We start from the raw sequence: 20,660 nt of genomic DNA, 5'->3' as shown, positions 1-20,660 counted from the left end.
TCCATTTCCGTTACTGAATTTAATTGAAGATAAAAATGCATGGGTAGTGTATTTTTAACAGCGGAGCTGAAAACATTGGTCCTCACAGTATGCAAGTTGCTGCAGTTATGTCAAAGTCTCAATATATGCAAGCAAAACGTTTAAAAATCACAAAATCCGTTTAAAATGTAACATGAATTTTGTAAAAACGATCCAGTCTCACAAAATAAAGTGCATATTCATGACGTGAAATTTAGTAAGAAGCAGCTTATTTCATGTCTGTATTAAAATTTGTTGAACAATGATATTGTTTCTTTATGCAGGAGGATTCTTTAAACAACGGTCGACCATTATACCTGAAAGATATGGATTTTGTACGATTTGATGAGAAACACATGATGCATGAAGCCATAGTGGATAAGAGAGTGATTTATTTATCGGAACTTTATGAAATGGAGTTTCATCGATTTTTGAAAACTGTGGGTAAAAAGGGAAATGGATTCTCTTCAATATTTGAAAGTACTGGCAGAAGCAAGTCTAAGCTAAAAAATAAAGTTTTCTTAGACTACATTCTGAAACATAAATTTCAAGCTGAAAGAAACAGTGAAAGCAGGCGAGGAATGCATTTCGGAAGGTCTTCCTCAGTTTTATGAGAAAATTAGAAATATGGAAACTAATATATAGAAATATGCTGAAGAATTTCTTTTGTTCTATAGACAGCACGCTGGGTAACAGTATCTTTCGTGAACTGTATTTCCTTAACTTTCATTTGGATTTTTTCCTGAAAATTTGTGAAACTTTGTATATGAGGGTAGAGAAAGGTTTCAGCAAAATTCCACTTATCTGGAAAGGATGTGTACTTCAAAATAGAATTCAAATGTGATGACTAATGCTAGTTAGTGCTCTTAATAAGAAAGTTCTCATTTAGTGCTTATATAGGAAAAAGTACAATAAAATAAACTTATTTTTATAATTCATTTGATATAAAATCCAAATAGCAATGCGATCAGTTAAATTTCCATATTTTTTTGCAATCAAAATGAATGATCATTGATTTTCAAAGTAATATTTTTAACTTCTTATTGTTCCTTATTTCTCTTAAAATTTGGTGGATTATAATGGAACATAAATTTCATATTAGGATTCAACAATGTAAAATCGATCAGAAGCATCAAAAAACTATTTTAAGGAAAAACAATTAATGCGGAAAAGCATAATTTAAAGTAACAGTTACGAATAATTATTAATGTGTAATTTTATTTTGAATTTAAGTAATATGATTCATATTTTCTCTTGGTGTATTAATCACGGATAATAAATCAAGCGTCATTAATATAATCATAAAAATTGTTTACCTGTTGTGATGATGTTGCAAATAGCTTTAAGTAATCCATTTAACATATAACCATCAATTTTATTCGTGACCATAGTAGGGAACTCCTCAGGTTTTACTAAACTCAGACATTGAGCACCAATATTACTGTCAGAATTTGCATTGCTAGAATACCATATTTGAAGAAATTCAAATGGTGTAACCTATTACAAAAATAAGTTTTGTATTTGAGGCATATATCAGTTTTCTAAATTACAAGGTTTAAATTTTCATTTAGAAACTCCAGACTCAAGATTTGTTAAGGAAAGCAAAATAATTATTATATCATTATTATATGAAATCAAACCTTTTTCCATTTAACTAAAGGCAAAATCCTTAGTCAGATTTTAATACGTTAAATACTTCATTAGCTTACTGGAAAAGATGCGGTTTTAAAATTTGATGGTATTAGTGTTCTGCAATGATATTTTAATCACAAAACTTAATTTTATTTTTTGTATCAAATGTAATGGGTCAGTCTTCCTTAAAAAAATGTAAGCAAAAAATCTGAAAGGGTTCAGATTTTAACGACCGTCCAAAAGGATTTGTTAAGATTTTTTACGCCCTCGCTGAGTTCGCAGTCTACCTGTCTGCTACTGCAGTCACTCCTAACCCATTTCTTTTTTGTATCTAGCTTTATTATTAAGCATCATTTTCATCACACTTACTCCATATATGCAATTCAACACCAAAATTACAAAAATTCTAAAAGTAGCATAGCATTATTCATATGCATTCAACCAGTGTAGTGTTATTTCCCCTTTAGTCTTGCTTTGAGTGGCAACAGTTGTAAATAGTTTTTTTAGTCCAAAGAGATAATTTGCCCTGAAGGACTATTAATTTCGTTCTGCGGTGAAATGTATAAACGGCGAATCACTTTTCAAATTATTGCCAACAAATATCGACCTGTATCATATTTAAAAAAATTAAATAATGAAGAATCTATACGAATGTATGAATGTTTCTCGCATTGTGGTCACGTCTAGGTACCGTTGTTCTCGCAAAAAAAAAAACGGTACCTAGAGCCATCAAAATTTGAATAACGTAATCTTCCATAGAGTATGGGCATGTGGAAGCCCTAATTTGAATTTGAAAATAGTTTTGCTATCGATTTCATATTATGTAACACTTCAACGAATTTTTGATTAAAAAAAACTAAACGATTTCAAAACGAGTAATGGCAACACTTGACGGGGGAAAAAAACATTTTTTTATCTCCAATGCACGAGACTCTGTATCGGAAATTCTAAAGATATGCTCATTTTAAAATTATTTTGTGATATTGCTGTGGAACTGAATTTTATGGTTTGAGTACATAGAACATGACATTTAATAAATTAAGGTAACATACAGATCGTTAAAAAAACGCCCTTAGACGTAATTTAAAATCTGAAACCTTTCAGTTTTTTTGGGGGGGTAGAATAAACTTGTTTTGTTGTGTTTAAAATTTTTATAGAGATTATTTAGGTAGAAATCAGTTTATGAAAGGACAAAATGGTGAACATTAACAGTCGTATCTAACATTTGGTGACCCTCAGCACCTGATTAAAATGTAAGAGGTCAGTACTTTATCTAAGAAATACTTAATTAAATTTTTGGTTTTGGTTTACAATGGAGCATCTTGTTAAGAAACGATCTCCGTTACGAACATCCTTTACCGAGACATATAAAAGTTTAATATCTCTGTTTGATAATGAAAATATAGAAATAAGTGATATTAAGATTAAATTAGCTGCTTTAGAACGCATTAGTGCTGATTTAATGAGTCTTGATGACAAAATTTTTAGAACTTGCCTTAAGGGTTGACGATAATGGTAAAACTTATTCTGACGAATTTTAATCTATAGAAGAATATAAAGTCAAATTTGGTAAAGCTATAATTTGCATCAATTCTTTTATAGAAGGTAAATTACAATCAAACAGGAATATATTAAGTAATGAAAAATCAAAAACAAACCTCCAAGTTAGTTATAAAATTGTGCGGAATTGAACTAATGAAATTTGGCGTTGAAGATAAAGAATGGTTGTGTTTCTCGAGTCAGTTTAAATGAATTCACAAGCATAAAGAAATGGAGTTGGAAGACAAATTCCGATGTTTAATAAAGTGTATGTCGCCAGGTACAAGAGCGAAAGAGATCATCGATAGACCTAACGGCAGAAAATTATACAAAAACGATTGAAAGCCTCAAAGCAAGATTTGGCCGTGAGGATTTGTTAGTGGAATGCTATGTTCGTGAACTATTATTAACTTTAGTAGTTAAAAAGGCTACCAAAGGAAGACTTAGTATCACTGAATTATGTGAAAAACGTGAATTCCACCTCAGATCATTAGAATACATTGGGATGACCTTAGACAAATATTCTGCAATGCTCTTCCCACTTGTGGAATAGTGTATTCCAGAAGACGTGTTGAGAGTTTGGTTGAGAAACTCATTAAATGAAGAGAAATTATATAGTGCAAGACTGACACAGCTTTCAAATTTTCTAAGGGCTGAGGTCGAAGGGAAAGAAAGAATAACTCTAGCAAAGTCAGGTATGAAGCAAAGTGATCCCTGCAGAAAAATTCATAAGGATAGCAAGATATTACTATATTTTCGACAAGCAACTTGTTTTCTGGAGCAAAAGAAATAAATAACAATAATGTAATAAATTGTATATTCTGTGAAAAATCTCAAGTAAAGACTGCTACAAAGTACAAAATTTAAGTCATGATGAAAAATTGAAAATTATGAAAGGGAAAAAATGTTGCTTTACGTGTGTGAAAATCGACCTAAAAATTGTAAAAGCAAAGTTCTATGCATGTTTTGTGGTAGGTTTTTGTGGTAGGAATGCATGTTTTCTGTCCTATGCATTGTTTGTTGTCCAGAATTTAAGCAGAAATAAAAAGTTATTGTCGAGTGCAATCAAGAAAATTGTTAAATTAGCACACTTTCTTCATCATGTACTTCAGGAAGAGTTTTGCTTCAAACTTTATTGGTTGCCATTTAACACGTAGGAAAGAAACTCTTAAAGGAAAGCCCTTGGCGGCTATCTGCATAGGTTTTTCTAAGCAAAACTGTCTCGTATATACGTTACACATATGTGTGCATATAGGCTTTTATGTAGCATATACATACACTTAATTATTCAATTATATTTTCATGTTGTTGATAAAGAGTAATTCAGTGCAATTCAGTGATTAAGAGTTATAAAAATTGTGCGGAATTATTTCACTTCCTAGATTTTTTATAAGTTTTATCATATTTTTTAAAAAGAATCTCAATGGATTTTTCCAACCCGTTAAAGTATCTCATTTTCCTGCACTGAATTATGTTTAAAGAATTATTGCACATGATTACAGATGAAAATGCAGTTTTATAATTGAAGAATTTAAGGTTAAAAAGAGAATTAGGTCCTTTTTTAAATTATTCTTGATGCATTTAAATTAAAAAAGAAATTGGCGCTTAATACAGATCACTAAACTAAGGTGTAGATAAAGGATAGATGAGTTAGCTAACCAATTTTAGTTTTCATTGAGTAAAAATATATTCATGTGCATTCTATAAGGGAAAAAAAAAAAAAAAAAAAAAAAAAAAAAAAACATTTAAAAAAAAATTCTACTTTCGTAATCATTATTTTTTTCTTAAAAATTCAAATAATTAATATTCAAATTTTCTATTCCATTACAATTAGTAATAACTACCTGAAAATGTAATTTTAATCGATTTTTATTGTCATTTTTCTGTCTGATAAATTCTTCTTTAGAGTTCAATAGACTTTGATTAGCTTTTTTGCGGGTTCATCTTCCTTTATAGTATGCTTACTTTGTACACATATACATTACTCGTAGGCAAAGGAAACAAAGGTTAATAAAAATACTTTGAACTTTTCAAATCAAAATACTAATAAAAATACTTTAAACAAACAACTTTCTTCTACAGTATAATCCTCCTTATGTCCTCTAACGCATCTCTTTACTTTCGTTTCGTAATTAACGTCATTCTCCCTTTCTTGACCGCATTTGCGACACCGGCTAATCTTTGGAATATGGTAACAGGTAGTTTGGCGACATTTTGGTAACGCGATAAAGGTTACTAGCTAGGACTTTAGCAGTGTACATGGATAAAGTCAAGAGTGTGCGCAATGCCATTTTTGTGCAATTCTGGGATTTTTTTTAAGTGAAAATAGGTCGACGTGTACATGGATAATACCGTGTATGTGCAATTCTTAAAAACGCGGCAAGCAGTGGGCGATTCTGCACTTTCTCCCAATTTCGCACCTAATATTCGTCATGATTAAGCAGTTTTGTTCCATAAAAGTTCAAGCATAAGCGTAATTCGGCTAGCAGATTGTTGGGAAAAAATGTTGAGGGAAAAAAAAAAAAAAAATGCCTTTACTTCGTGAAAACAAAATGGTGTCCAAAACAAAACTAGCAGGTTGCTGTAGCAGGGTTGGTCGCGAAATTTTCGTCAAAAAAATCGCCAAGTTACCATAATCCAAAGATTAACCGCGACACCTTTTATTCAAGTCGTTAAACATTTCTTGAGTGGACAAAATTTTAAGTCAAAAATAGATTTTCCAGTTTTTTTTTTTTTTTTTTTAAATCCAAAGCGATTTGTTCTACAGATCTGGAAGTGAAAATTTGTCCACAAAAGTGGCAAAAAAATCGTTGATAATGATTAATCATCGGTTACATCATTGACTCAAAAAATATTATTAAACTATTTAATTTAATTTAAAGGAAAAGTAAGATATTGCTTTCTAGTCCCCCCTATACTTCTTTTAAGCATAGAAGATTATGTATACAAATTATCAGAACTTGAAAAAATGATGAATTTTTGTCTTTAATACATAATATTTAAAATTCAATTCGATAAAGTGTAATTATGATTTAAAGATAACATATAAATTCCTTTAAAGGTGATGAAATTTAAGTTATTTCCCTGCGTATTTCTTATCGCTGTTACAAGGTACGCATTTTCTACAGTTTTTTACATTACTTTTAATGTTAAACTAAATTTTTGGAATTTCTTAAATTTTAATCTTGTTAAAAGAAACATTAAAACATGCTACAAAGTTAAGACTCTTTGTAATATGTTCTGGGGAAAATTGTAATGAATTTTATTAAAGTACCTAAACATATATGATATATGAAATAATAAATAGGTACGGAAGAGAGGGTTTTTAAGGGAATTTCGATGTCTTACCTTTTTCTTGGTGCGAAATTTAATTGTATTTCTTTCAATTGGCTTAAGTTTTAAGAAATTTGAATGAGTAGGAGAAGTGAATTCCAGTTTTACTTTCTCATTATTTGCATAATTTTGGGAAACCGTTTCTTTATAAATGCTTTCTGAATCATTCGCTTTCATTTCATTTTTGTTCCAAATTTGTTTTATAGCTTTAGTTTCACGCGTTTTAATTCCTTCTAGCATGATATAATTTTTTTTATTCTTAAGATTAGTTTTATTTCCTGGGACTGAGAAATCCTGTTTCTCAGAAACTGAAGAGTTTTCATTTTTAGGAGACGAATTACTTTCGATCCGAATGTCCATACATTCTTTTTGTGGCTGTTCTGCTTCGACTGGAGATTTCGAATTGGTCTTTTTAGAACTGTTTTCTTCCAGCTTCTTCCTAGTATTTTCAATACAGTCTTCAGTGATAATGTAAGTAAAGGAATGTCCCATTTCTTCTATATCATTTTTTTTACTACAAGTACGCTTCGAATTTAATGAATTAGTTGAATCAGTTTTGTCTTTTTTTTGTGGAAAAATACTTAAAATCTCTCTTGCCTTTTGGGACAAAGACGGAATGTCATCTTCAGCTTTATAATTTCCGCAGATTTCGTCAAGTGTTTGCTGATGCTGACTATTGCTTACAATCTCCTGTATTGCGAGTCTGGTACTTGATTCTTGTTTTGTTGTGATATTGGATTCTTTACTGCTTTCTTCATCTGCGAGTGTAGATTCAATTTCTTCAATCATGGCACGCTGTTCTTCTGGTCTTTTTTGTAACTGTAACTTCTTTATTTCTTCAAGCTGATCCTAAAATAAATCAATTAATTAAAAATAAATAAATAATTTAATAAAATAAATATTCTGTTAAAAGCAAGATTTTGTGCATATTTTACTCGTGCAAAAAATATTTTCAGTATCTTCTATTCGCATTTTTAAGAACTTCTCTGAGAATATCAATAATTATGACCATTCCCAATTATTAGTTAGCTCTCAATCAATTAAGAATTACTGGTTATCTTTGAAAAAATTTTCTCCGAAAAGTAATTATTTGACCGTTTTTAGCCAGAAACATTTATAATATTATGACAACTTTTCTTCATAGACCAGGTACGAAACTTTCGAGATGGAGCCTTGCTGATTTACCAGCGAAATTACGTATTTCGTATTGCGTTTTGTATGTATTCCTTGATAGTTTTCCTCTGTATGATGAGAGTCTGATAATGTAACAAGAGATGACCAAGAGATAACCATGATGAATGAAGAGTTTAGTCACAGCCACAGAAGACTGAGCGTGGACCTGTTCGTAGATGGAGCCGGTTCTAGAAGTTTCTTCTTTTGTCTCAGTTTCTCGTTAATTGCAAAGATTTTTTAATCAAAAGAAAATGTTACTTTGCCTCGTTTTCAAATATTTCTACTACAGCAGCTAGTTTTTCGTTCAAACCATTGACATTTTAACCTTCAACACCGGGAATATTCTCTTTCATACCTCAAATAGCACGAAAGGTCATTTCGGCATTCTCTTCAATGGAGCCTTTAATTTTAGAGAGAATCGCAGTACTTTTCCTCATTGCTTTTGCAGTTCTTATGAAGCCCTTCATTTCATAAAAGAAGAGGTGCAGTATTCGCATTTACCTTCTTCCTCATTTCAGCAGCTTCCTCCTTGCTAGCAGCAATCATATCCATAGTTGACCTTCAGGTGCACTTTCATCTTTCTCGCAATAGACATTCAAAGAGTATTCCATTTTTGAACCACTTGTTGTACACTACACTTCGTGGAGACCACCTTAATAACTTCACCAGAGGAGGATAGATATATTGACACTTTGATAAATAACACTTGAATTTAATAACAGCTTAGGGAAGAAAAACAACTGTAAATATTTTAAAGGGAAAAACAGATGTTAGGCAAATTCTTTTTCACACGTGAGGAATATCGCACGAATCCTTACGGAACAAAATCTATAACAATAATAACCAGATTGGAGCTGAATAAAGGCACACATCTATGATAAATTGACTGATTGATTGATTGACTGAACTGATTGACTGACTGTAGTCTCCAATGTAGCCGATATTTAGAAGGTTGCAAAAGCACTACCGAAAATTTTGAGAAAAAGGTGGTCCTAGAGCTTTAAAATGCATTTTTTGGAATGTTCAAACTCTCTGCTTAGGCTTATAGCCTTTCTTTGCTTTGCTATATTTGATTAAATAAATAAAGATTAAAAAGTTTTGTTAAAAATCCTGATAATTAATTATAGTTATTAATTATAAGATAATAAAATTAATGCCAGTATAAAGAAACAAAAATGCATGAGTGGAGCAAAGTAAATGAGTTAACTTGAAGGATTTCTGTAGCGTAGAAGTTTAAACCAACGTTCTTCATACTCTACTAGACTGACAAAGGACTTATCGCTCCAGTCTGAACCAAGATGTCCTAAGAAGTCTTACGACGGTTAAAATAAACTTTTATTAACTCTTTAAATTTAATAGAAAGCACTACTTTTGCTTTCACGCAAAACTCCGTCATTTGTGGGTGTTTAAAATAATATAAGTTGAAAGTTGAAGTTCAAATTTAAGTAACGTAGTAGAAGTTTACAGAAACTAATGTACTTAATACGGCTCAAATATTTTAACGGTGCGTTTTAATGTTGGCTATCGAAAACGGCTATAAAGCCGGAATAATCTTTGGTTGAGCTAGTGATAGGACACAAATTGCAGGTAAGACTGTCAAAAGCTCTAACTCTAAAACATTCAAACCCTCAACTTAACATTCAAACAAATAATTTGCATTCTGGTCAGACTACGGAAAAAAGAAGTTATCACAAATGTGTAAATCATAATAATTAGTTAAGTAACTAAAATCCTTTCAAACTTTGTAGAATCGTCAGGCTTGCTGAGGCAGCAAATATGGAAAATAAGCTATACTCTCGCCCGGATTCAAACTCCGAAACTCCTGATGCCAGTCAGATGTGATTCCCGTCACACCACAAAGGCGCGTGCTGAAGAGGAAAAATCCTTTCTCGGATTTCATGAAGTTAAATTCAGGATACATCATAATGTTATCATTTGATTTGTCCTTAATGAAATATGATACTCACAAAATACACATGGCCGTCTAATTAACGCGTAGAACTCTATAACTCAATAACAGTAATAATTCATTAACAAAAATAATTATAAGTTTAGAAGAGAAAAAAGATATTTAAATGTTATTAATCAGGAATTACCTATTTATTAATTAGGAAAATCTTAGGCTTCAAAATGCATTTTTCAGGTAACTTTTAAAATTCCATCAAGTTGCCGAAAACTCGTCAAATATCCCTAATAATCTAAGAGGCTTTCTGCCTATGTCTCTATTTTATTTGAGCTATCTCTACAATTTAAATTCGAAATTACAAAATTTTAACATAATAGACGAAATAAACACCTGCAGATCTAATAAATGTCCATAAATTTGTGCATACAAAAATACCCAAGAAAATGATTGCATAAAATATTCTAAATTAATAAGTAACATCAATACATAACAATGTATAGTACATCTACGAAGAAAAAACTGAATTTCCGAATTTTTTTATTCAAAATCATTTGCTTCTACAGATCCAGAAATGAAAATTTGTCTACTAGGTGGTAAAAAAAAAAATCATTGATAATGGGAATGATTTATGTCATTGACTCTGGCATAAAAAGGGAAGCTCATTTAACTCAGCGTAGCCATATTAAGTAGCTTTATCTTGTTCTTAACCCATTTTGTGCGCAAACTACCAAAATCAACAGTACAAGTGCACATCTATTGTTATAGTATATATGCATGTATACACGCGTTACTATACTAGCGGCCAGTCTAAACTGAGAACACTAAATATACTAGAAAGCATGTGCATCCGCTGAAGAATATACATTTATCATTTATATCAGCTTATTATCTATGAGAAATTAAACAATGAAATATGAATAATGTTGAAACAAAAAGATTGATCAGAAAAGGGAGTTTAGGGCTTACCCTAAATTTTTATTTTTAAATGAAACAGTAGACATGACAGTTTACGTCTTTGATTGATCTACATGCAGGGATGTCGTAAACCCGTGTTCGTGTTCACCGTCTGGGCTTGTTTAGAGTAAAAAGCACGAAATTAAGTGTACAAAATGCTATTTTAAATTGTAATTAAAAAAATTCTACTACCCAGAAGGGTTGTTTCCCTACATCCATTATTACGTTTTGCCAAACAATATGGGCATCGTAAAGGATTATCATACAAGCACTATCACACCCTGAGACGTCTCTGCCTGCACAATGGATGTACTGAAAAGAACTTTTTGTCCCATATTTAAAAGTTCCCAACACTTCCCAAGAGAAACACAAAACACGTAACGCAACTTGGGTACTTATTGAAAGATAGCGGAGGCGGATGCTCTATCAACTGCAGTAGCAGTGATCCCCCCCAATTTCATTTGAAATACGTTTCCGTCCTTTTCCTGGCAGCCTCTAGCTTTTTCAAATTTAACAATCATCTTTTTCAAACCATTCTTCAACACAGACCTTTTCGTAAGCCTTTCAAATGCCGATATTCTCGCTGTGCAGTTTAAAATATTATTGCAGCTCTAATAAAACAACTGAGCCAGTAAAGCTTGAACTGTTTTCCGTAATCCTCGGTGAAGAATGGTTTTACGGTATTGATTACTGCCTTTTAAAGAGTTCCTAGTTTGTATAACACGTCTCTACAATCGGATGGAAAGAGCCATCTAGTGGTTGAAATTTGAACTATTAATTTTTATTGCAGTTTTCTTTTCCCCATGGCCCATATAACGTATTAAAAGTTCCAATGATATACTTCAACTAGAACCAGTTCTGCATAGGTCTGAGTAGGATCACTTTAATCATAACCACCCTGTAGGACATTATAGGATATGTAAATGCTTACAATTTCCTGGCATATGCACCTTGCAGGCAAGTACACACGATGAAGCAATTTAAAAAAGCAGATTGAAATGCAGTTTCTTTATTTGGAAATCTCGTTTACTTCTTGTTTTTTGAGGTTATGTTCTGCCTTATAAAAAAAAGAACTCATATCAGCATATCTCAGAATTCGATTGCGATAGAATCGTACACTGCAGACAGCGGATCTTCGAACCGCGCAACTAGTTCTTGCACTGGTGAAAAACCAAGCACTGTTATGAAAATTTATAGTTGATGAGGGCAGGAGGATTACGTATAGCGAACTTGTAGAATTCAGTGGCTTCCAGCTCACAAATGTCCCAGACAACAGACATCTTTTCTGTATTTTATATTTGTATACCCATATCATGTACTCTAAAACAGGAAACTAGTTATGTTACAAAGCTGCAACATAACTAGATGTCCTTGCGCCATATGTCCGCACTTGTGGTGCAAGGATGTCTACAGTGTCACGGATTGTCAGCAAGGCGATCATTATTTCAACTTCCATTGACTCTAAAATGCAGGAATTAACGCCTTCAAGGATGCATTCATCGACGCACATTCATGCATCAGTTTACAAACTCCGCTTTTGCTTACAACCAGCAATACCTGCGTATGAAGGCAAAGAGGGAAAAAGATTCTAGAAACTCGCATTCTTTTTCATATCGACCAGCAACGGAATTATTGGTGTGGGATGCAAATGGGCACAACCTTTAGACCACATATGCATTACATTACTTAGGTTTTAATCTCCGTGGATATGTCATATCTTTGGAGCCTCATTATTACTATCTTTCAACGGGACAGTGAGAGATTGCATAATGATGTTCTCTGGTTTCTCAATACAGAAATGTTCGAATTCTGTGTTGGGTGAAGCTTTCTCCAAATCTCATACTAACTGAAAACGTCCGGTCAAGGGCTGCAGCGAAACTGGCCAACAGTACCCACAAGGCAATACGGCAGATGAATTAGACATAAAATTGAAGCTGCATGGACTGAAAAAAATAACTGTAATTATCATTCAAAGTCTGTTTGATTGCATGTTTAGTCGTATAATAGCTGCTGTTGCTTTAGAGGCAGATGCAACGGTAACTGATTTTTGCATGCTCTGCACCTCAACACTTCCTGATTAAATTAAATTTAATTATCGTTTTTTTAACATTATAATATATTTGTAAAATGAATATGGTTCTGCTAATGATCAGTAGTATCAAGTGTTAAGATTTTACCCATATATTTTATGACAAAAATCTAGCAAACCATTGCTTTTCAGCTTCAGAAATTACAGAATCTAACACTTTTCACTCAGAATTTATTTGTTAAAAAATGCAACAATATTGAATTATACTTGATAAAATTTTTTTCTTCGTTCATTGTGCTTTTATATATTAGCCAACAGTCGTATTTCATTTTCAGTAAAGGTATAGAACATAATTAAAATGGCTGAGAGACTCATAATAACTATAACAAATGCTTACTAATGAATCAATGATATGTCATTCTTTTAGTAATAAAATTTCTGTAGTCTCTGACTGAGAGTTTGTGATTTGTAGATTCTGCAATTCAATTTTCAAATAAAGGAATTACCTTAGCTGATTTATTTGTGGGGTCGATCATCAAAATCAGTTTAAAATTCAGCTTGGCTAAATCATAAATTTCTCCTTCTTTATAAGCTAAACCTCTTCTGTATAATGCTGCAATCAGAAAACAAATAAAATATATTAAGAAACAGTGTGATTTACGTGTAATAATTCATTAAAAATTAAAGTTCACCTTTTATGTTGTTTGGTTCCAAATTTATTACTTCATTACAGTCAAATATTGCTGCTGGGTAATTTGCCAGTTTGATATCTAAAGACATAAATAATTTGTTTTAAGTGATGAAATATATTAATCAAATTAAATTTTAGTGAAAGTTATGAGAACGGCTAAAATGAAGAGAATGTAAAACCTGATATAAGAATAAATATAAAGAAAATGTAGAATCAGAAACACTTCACTTATAATATAGAATAAGTTAATTAATATTATTAATTTTCTTTTTAGTATTTTCGTATTATTTAGAAATCTATTATTTCTTAGATATTAATATGTTGTTCATAAGTTGTTCGAAATCCATCCGTTCTTTCGTTTTGACGAAACGATATTTCAATGTATTCCAATATGGCTTGTATTAAATCGTATTTGACGAACTATCATTTTTTTCCTGAATATTTATGATTTAATAATTCACGTATTATTAAGCCCTCACGGGTTAACAACGATAGGCTTGTCATTCAGTCTATTGATTAATTTTAAAAATTAAAGCCATAATTGAATCGAACCGTCATATAACTAAGAGACTACAAAAAGGTTATATGTATCACACACAACAATTGAAAATGGCATACGATGTTTTCGACTCGTTGAGAAGTTCAGTATGTGGGTTCCGCATGAATGAAGGAAATTCTCTTAACACAACCAATCAATATTTGCGATGTGCATTTGAAACGTAATGTAATCGATCCTTTTTTTAAACGAATTATTACTGGTGATAAAAAATGGATCTTACGTCATATAATAATTTGTTTTAAGTGATGAAATATATTAATCAAATTAAATTTTAGTGAAAGTTATGAGAACGGCTAAAATGAAGAGAATGTAAAACCTGATATAAGAATAACATAAATACGCAATAACATAAATAGGAAAAGATCATGGCCCAAGCAGGATGAATTAGCATAAAATATATTGAAAGCTAAATTGCATCAGAAAAAAATCATGCTGCCAGTTTGATGAGATTATAAATGTGTTGTATATTTCGAGCTGCTTCCAAGCTACCGAGCCACGACAGGATGCAAACAAACGTTGGCAGATGCTTACTGCAAACAAAAACTGAAGGAAGCAGTCAAAAAGAACAAGCCAGAACTTTCAAATTGCAGAGGAATCGTATTCTACAGGGAGGCCTCACACAACTTTAGCAACACATACGAAAGTATTGGAACTTGGTTAGGAAATGATGTCTTATCCCCTATATAGTCCTGACCTTGTACCATCGGATTTTCATTTATAACACTTCTTAAATGTTAAAAATTTCAGTAATAATGATGATATCAAATCGAACTTATTTGAGTTTTTTGCTGATAAAGACTAGAAGTTCTATGACTGCGAAATCATGAAATTAACAAAGAAATGGCAAAAGCCCGCGGAACAAAATAGAAGATATTTGACATTAAGTAGTTCATTTTTTTGTATAGAAAAAAACTGAGTTTTAATTCACACTAAAAAAACGAAATTACTTTCTTGCCAATCTGATGCATAAGTGCTACGACAACGCAACATATCACAGCAGTTTTTTCGATATCGATTTATCTTGTTCGATATCGATTTATCTTGTTTGACATTTAAATGAATTTTCGGATTTTTTGGCTTTTATCTTGCGTTAAATTTATCATTATAGAATTTTCGTTCTTACCATAAATTGAGAAATAATATTCCAAATGAAGTTTGTTTCGGATTTCTGATGTAATTAACAAAGTTTTGACGATTTTCCAATACCGATCGTCATTTCAAGCATTATATGTCCAATGCATATAAACTCATACATCAGAAAATTGTAACTTCTTGAAATTTTCAATGATTACAAAAACCTATCCTTTACTGTCTTTTAATATATATATATATGATAAAAATATATAAATCAAAATTATAATTTAAATTAGCAACAGCCCCTTAATTATTCATTTTAATTTGGGTAGTATTTTTCCTCTCTATTCTAAAAATAACAGTTGTTTATAACTTTTCTGGGCTTTGGCATTTCTAGATTATTCAATGCCATATGACTTTTACATAACGATGATGATGTAGCTAATTCGGAACTTACAATTTCCAAAACCGAAATTTTTCTCTAAATAAACTTTCATTATTGGATAATTGCGCACTTAACTTTCTGCATCTCAGCTTAGCTAGACTGCTGATTACTGCTTCTCGTTTCACCGCAAAACTTTAAAAAATTTTAAACGTTTTAAATTAGACACGATGAGAGTGCCAAGTGAATTGTGGCCACAAATATTACTTTAAGTAAAAGTTAATATTTAATCTGCTTTGGCTGTCAAGTTTGCTTTACTTTATAGATCAACATTTGCGAAATCAACTTTCCTACAACATGACATGTATTATAATTTTTTAAAAAATCGAAATATATTAGTTACCATTGTTTAAAATTATTTTCAGATAACATCAAGTGCACGTTGCTATGCTGCTGATAAGAACGAGTGATACTCTAATCGAATGATTTTTTCTTCAATTTTTTCCTAGATGTATATGTAATATAATAATTTGGATGTTGATGACAGAGTGCAGATACATAAAATTTGTAGCAATAATCGTCGCACACATATACATTTCAGTTTTTAACAATCACAAACATTTTATTTGCTATCGAAACAGTTTCTTAACACACAGAACTAAGCTGACATACGTCAAATCTTTAACAGATTTTTCGTTTTTATGCTGTATTTGCAGTTAAAGGCCACTTCACAGCAAAGCAATCATGCGGTGGGGCGGAAAGCGGTAACGAATTAGAAGAGAGTTTAGAAGCGGTATTTTTTGGATGGCCGGAGACCGCGGGAATTGACTCAATATCACTTTTCTGAGCCTTGCTCTGTCAGTTTCAGATATCATGTTTCAAATGTCCAATTTTTACCACAGTTTTCGAATGAATATACCTTCAAATATTCTTCTTGAGGAAAATGTGAAACCAAATCGAATAATTTTCATAAATATTTTTAAGAACATACCTAAAAATACACAAGTTAATATAATAATTAAATAAATTATTTAAAGAAAATTCACAAGCTTTTTAAGAGTAATAATGAGAGTAATATAATAATATAAATCCATAAATATAGTTATCAAACATAAATGAGATACAGTTAATAATTTTTACACAGTAATTTAAATGAAAAGATTGTTGAAGAGAAATAATATATATTTCCAAGTCCTAGATTTTGAGTTTTACTTAAAATATCTACCAATGTTAAGTTGCTTTTATGCACTGCTATTGTATAATGGATAAGGCGTTGGCATCCTGAATCAAAGATTGCGGTTTCAAGACCCACCAGAGGGACCGATGGATAAAAGTTATTTAGAGAAAAGTTAACCTCTAGTTTCAGAACAGTACAGATGCTTATTCATTTTGTTCAATTTTTTGAAGCGGATTCCTAGTGTGGTGGCAAGGCACTCAGATGATAATTGAACTGATGCTAGAGTTTGCGGGGTCTCGGGTCTCGTTATCTCCGTCTTTGATGACAGCGCGAATTTTATTTACCACCACTCTTTTTTTTTTTTTTTTCTTTTTTTCTGCAAAGACTTTGCATTTATTTTTCAATGAATACAAATTTGATTGCATTTATTTTTCAATGAGTACAAGTTTGATTTTCGCATTCCAGGCGGCGCATTATTTTTCTTGTAACAACAAGCCTTTGGCCCAATTCACAAGACGACCTGTGTAAAAGCTGTTTAGGCTAACGTCAAACTAATGAAATTGGTGTTGTATTGGCGTAAGGCTGTTCCTTTACCTGATATTACAAATTTAATGATTTTAGTTTTAAACATTTGGTAACTAGCAAGCTATTTATTTAAAAAAAATTAGGAAAGCAATCATTTTTACAGAAATGAAACTTGGCAGTATGTGATATTTAAATTCATAAAAAATTCAGCCTTAGATTCATACCGATATTATAAAATACTTCTAGACACTTTATTGGGTCCATGTATCTTTTTCTCAAAATGCATGATTATTTTATAAGAGCTAAGCCAGAAGTTTAATCTTCTTGATGATAATTTTTTATTAGATTAAAGAGCACTTGCATGAGCGCTGGCAAATTAACTAATTTTATAATTCAATTTTTTTTCAAAAATTATATAAATGCAGTTATTTCAATGAATTTTAGACAAAAGCGACAGTATAATCAGATAATGACTCTTCATTAATATATGGTTGACTAACTGACATTATTACAATTATATTTAAGGGTAAAAATATGTGCATAAGGCAGAAAAAATATTTTAATGAAATTAAAAGAAATTTCCTTCTATATTAACTTTTTCTCAGAAAGTACTTTCTTTTTCTAAGTGTGATGCATTTGGTAATTCTATAAATCCTATCCATATTATAACAAAATAATTTTTTTGTAGTATTAATGAAAGAAATTTTATTAACGTAGTACGTACATCTAAAAAACATTTTTTATACTCTCCTAGATCATGAAACATTCACTCTTTAAAATTGAAATATGCAATGTAGAATTTTTAATTATCACTCAACAAAATTCATAAATAAATTAGATTTGCGCAACTATTCTTTTCCTATTCTCTAAACAATCTTTTTCTGAGATATTCTGAAGAAAATTAGTATTGTGCTTTTGGATAAATGATTCAACGAGGGCTAGAAAGTCATCGAACTGATAAGGGTCATGCAAAAGTAATTAAAAGGAACTTTCTATGGCGTTCAAGTGCAATTAAATTATTTGTATTTTCTTCCTGCAGCGCTCTCTTACATATCGGTCTAACCTACCACTACCTGCTTCTCCATTTACATAAGGAAAAAATAAAATAAGTTTATAAGTTTTGATCTGGCAGAAATTAGATTCATTTAAATTTTAAAAATGTAACTGTAGAAGCCAAAAATACAACACAAAAAATGCCCGTTTTCCGCCAAGTTTCCGATATAAAGAGCTGTCTGTTGTGCGCATATGACAACTTTTAAAGAGAAAGTATACCCTCTGCTGTGAACTGACGTACGTGAAAAGCGTTCTTTTCTCCTTCGTTGATGTGACCGAGGTTAAGGCGTTGGTTTACAGAGTACCTTTGCTAATATTAGCAATAACCTCCACATCATCGTTAAGAGAGATGAAACAATTCAAGAGAAAGCATAGCTAAATAAATGAACAAGAACCATTACGGGTTTAAAGAGCCAAGAGATCGATATAAGAAGTCCACACAATGAGACGAAAACTACTTACAGCTTCTCGCTTACCTGAGCGAGGGGCAGGAGAAAAGCCCGCCGTGGCAACTGAGTAGTGAAAGAGGTGTTAAGTGAATGCAAGTACCGGCGCGCGTCAGCGTGAAAGGTAACTGAACAGGTTGAAAGAGGGTGAGGCGGGGAGGCATATAAGCATTCTGTACCGCGCCACGCGCATAGGGTAAATTCGTACTTGTAATTGGACATACTTTCCGATGACATCATTTTCTCTTGGCGTAATGACGTTTAGGCGGGATTCATACGGTTTTGTTTTCATTCAATGACACGCATGAGTTAAACGGAAGTCTGGAAATTATCGTTTATTTTCTTTGAAACGAAAAAAAATTTAACCGCAGCTTTCTGCAGATGGCTTCCTGTTTCATAAAATAATAAAATAATAAAATATTTCAAAGACGCTGTTAATATCAGAAGCAATCTTAAACGTTTAAATTATATAAATAGCTGAGTTCATGAAATTAGTGCAAAAACCAAAGCGCTACGATCTCGGTCCAGTTATAAAGACATTGTGTACCATTAAGTATATTGTCATTATTGCAGTTTTGTTGCATTCTGTTCTTTTCACATAGGAGATCTGCAAATGTTACATTATTTCCATGTCATTTCTAAAATTCTCTTGCCTTAAATCAGTGTTCCCCCACCCCCGAAAAAAAAAGGCAAAGCAATAAAATTTGATAGAATATATATTTTTAATATTGCAGAATAATTGATTATATTAATCGTGAAACATTACTAAGACTAAAATGATGGCTATAAAAGTTGAAAACAAGATAAATTTAACAAACTGTTTCTTATGTTTTTCATTTGGAAAAACTCTTAATGGGATATTTTAGGCTGTTTGATAGAACAAAGCAATTCAAAGTTAGGCTCAATATCTGACAATTTCAGTCTTAGATCAGGTTCTGCATTTAACCTGTTTCTGTATTTATCTTTCAGATAAGTATATGTTGAAAATCCTTTTTCGCATAGATATATTGTGCAAAATGGTATAATAGAACTTTAACGGCTTTTTTTGACAGAACAGGATATTCAATTTTTATACTGAGCCAGAAGTCAATTAAAGATTTATCTTTAAAAATTGCTTCTAGAGAACTGTCACAAGATAACTCTATGAGTTTTTCTTTTTCCAGTATATTTAGAGAGGTTTCTGAACTTACATTTCCTTGAAATGGATTACGTATCCAGTTGTCTGAGATGGATATATTGCATCTGTTGAGAAAATAGTCATCGAAAGTTAATCGAAGATAGTTCAGATGTTCACATATACTCCTTTTAATGTTTTCGTCAAGTTTAATTTAATGTTCTGATAAAAAAGAGCTGACAGAATCCAAACATCCATACTCATTCATCTGCAGGCATTGAATCCAAAAATTAATCTTTTTTAACATAGCCTCAATTCTATCATGTACACTGAAAATGGTGACACCCTCGCCTTGTAAAGACATATTTAATTCATTCAGTTTACAAAAAATGTCAGCTAAATACGCAAGCTTTTGCAGCCAAAGAACAATGGATATACAAGAAGACAAATGAAACGAATGATCAATAAAAAATACTTGAACTTCAGACTTCAATTCAAACAAACGCGTGAAAACTTTATCACGGGAAAGCCATCTAACTTCTGTGTGAAGTAGTAAAGAAACGTGGAAACTTCCAAAATCCTCACAAAGCGTACGAAATAGACGGCAATTTGTAGAACGGGATTTTATAAAGTTCACAATTTTCACAGCATCACTTAAAGTAGTAGATAACTGCAAGAATACGCTTACATAATAACGCTTGTCTATGAATACAACAATGAATCCATTGAATTTTCTCGTTGATCTTCTTCACCCGTGTCACAAAACGAGAAAATTTTCCTGTCATTGATTTTGCACCATCTGTACACACACCTACACAATAAGACCCGCTTATTCCATTCTTTTCAAAATACCCATTGATCATATCGAAAATCGCTTCTCCAGTTGTGTAGGTTTTCAAAGATTTTGCAAATAGTACATCTTCTTGAACAATATTCGTAAAAAGATATCTAACGTAGACAAGCAAGACTGCAACATTTGTTACTTCCGTCGATTCGTCAAGTTGAATTGCAAAATAATTCAATTTTATTCTTTTTAGAAGTTCGTTCTTCCACAT

The 20,660-nt window shown here is 31.6% G+C and overlaps 1 protein-coding gene across 2 annotated transcripts in view; it reads right to left on the bottom strand.

The window, feature by feature from the left end:
- Positions 1–20,660, bottom strand: part of LOC118185373 (uncharacterized) — a 127,408-nt gene that overhangs the window by 54,894 nt on the left and 51,854 nt on the right. For both annotated transcript variants that reach the window (XM_085823656.1, XM_085823657.1), the window contains exons 8-11: positions 13,277–13,354; positions 13,091–13,197; positions 6,538–7,371; positions 1,335–1,515 (exon numbers count right to left, since the gene is read on the bottom strand). In XM_085823656.1, coding sequence (XP_085679782.1) covers positions 1,335–1,515; positions 6,538–7,371; positions 13,091–13,197; positions 13,277–13,354 — 1,200 coding nt within the window. The remainder of the gene's footprint in view (positions 1–1,334; positions 1,516–6,537; positions 7,372–13,090; positions 13,198–13,276; positions 13,355–20,660) is intronic.

The sequence above is a fragment of the Stegodyphus dumicola genome, chromosome 9 (genome assembly GCF_044657685.1).
Source record: "Stegodyphus dumicola isolate Sdum_Otavi_A_Nest chromosome 9, ASM4465768v1".
In the NCBI taxonomy this organism is placed as follows: Eukaryota; Metazoa; Arthropoda; class Arachnida; order Araneae; family Eresidae; genus Stegodyphus; species Stegodyphus dumicola.
Note: the sequence above shows the minus strand (reverse complement) of the source record. Positions and strands in the feature narration are given on the sequence as shown.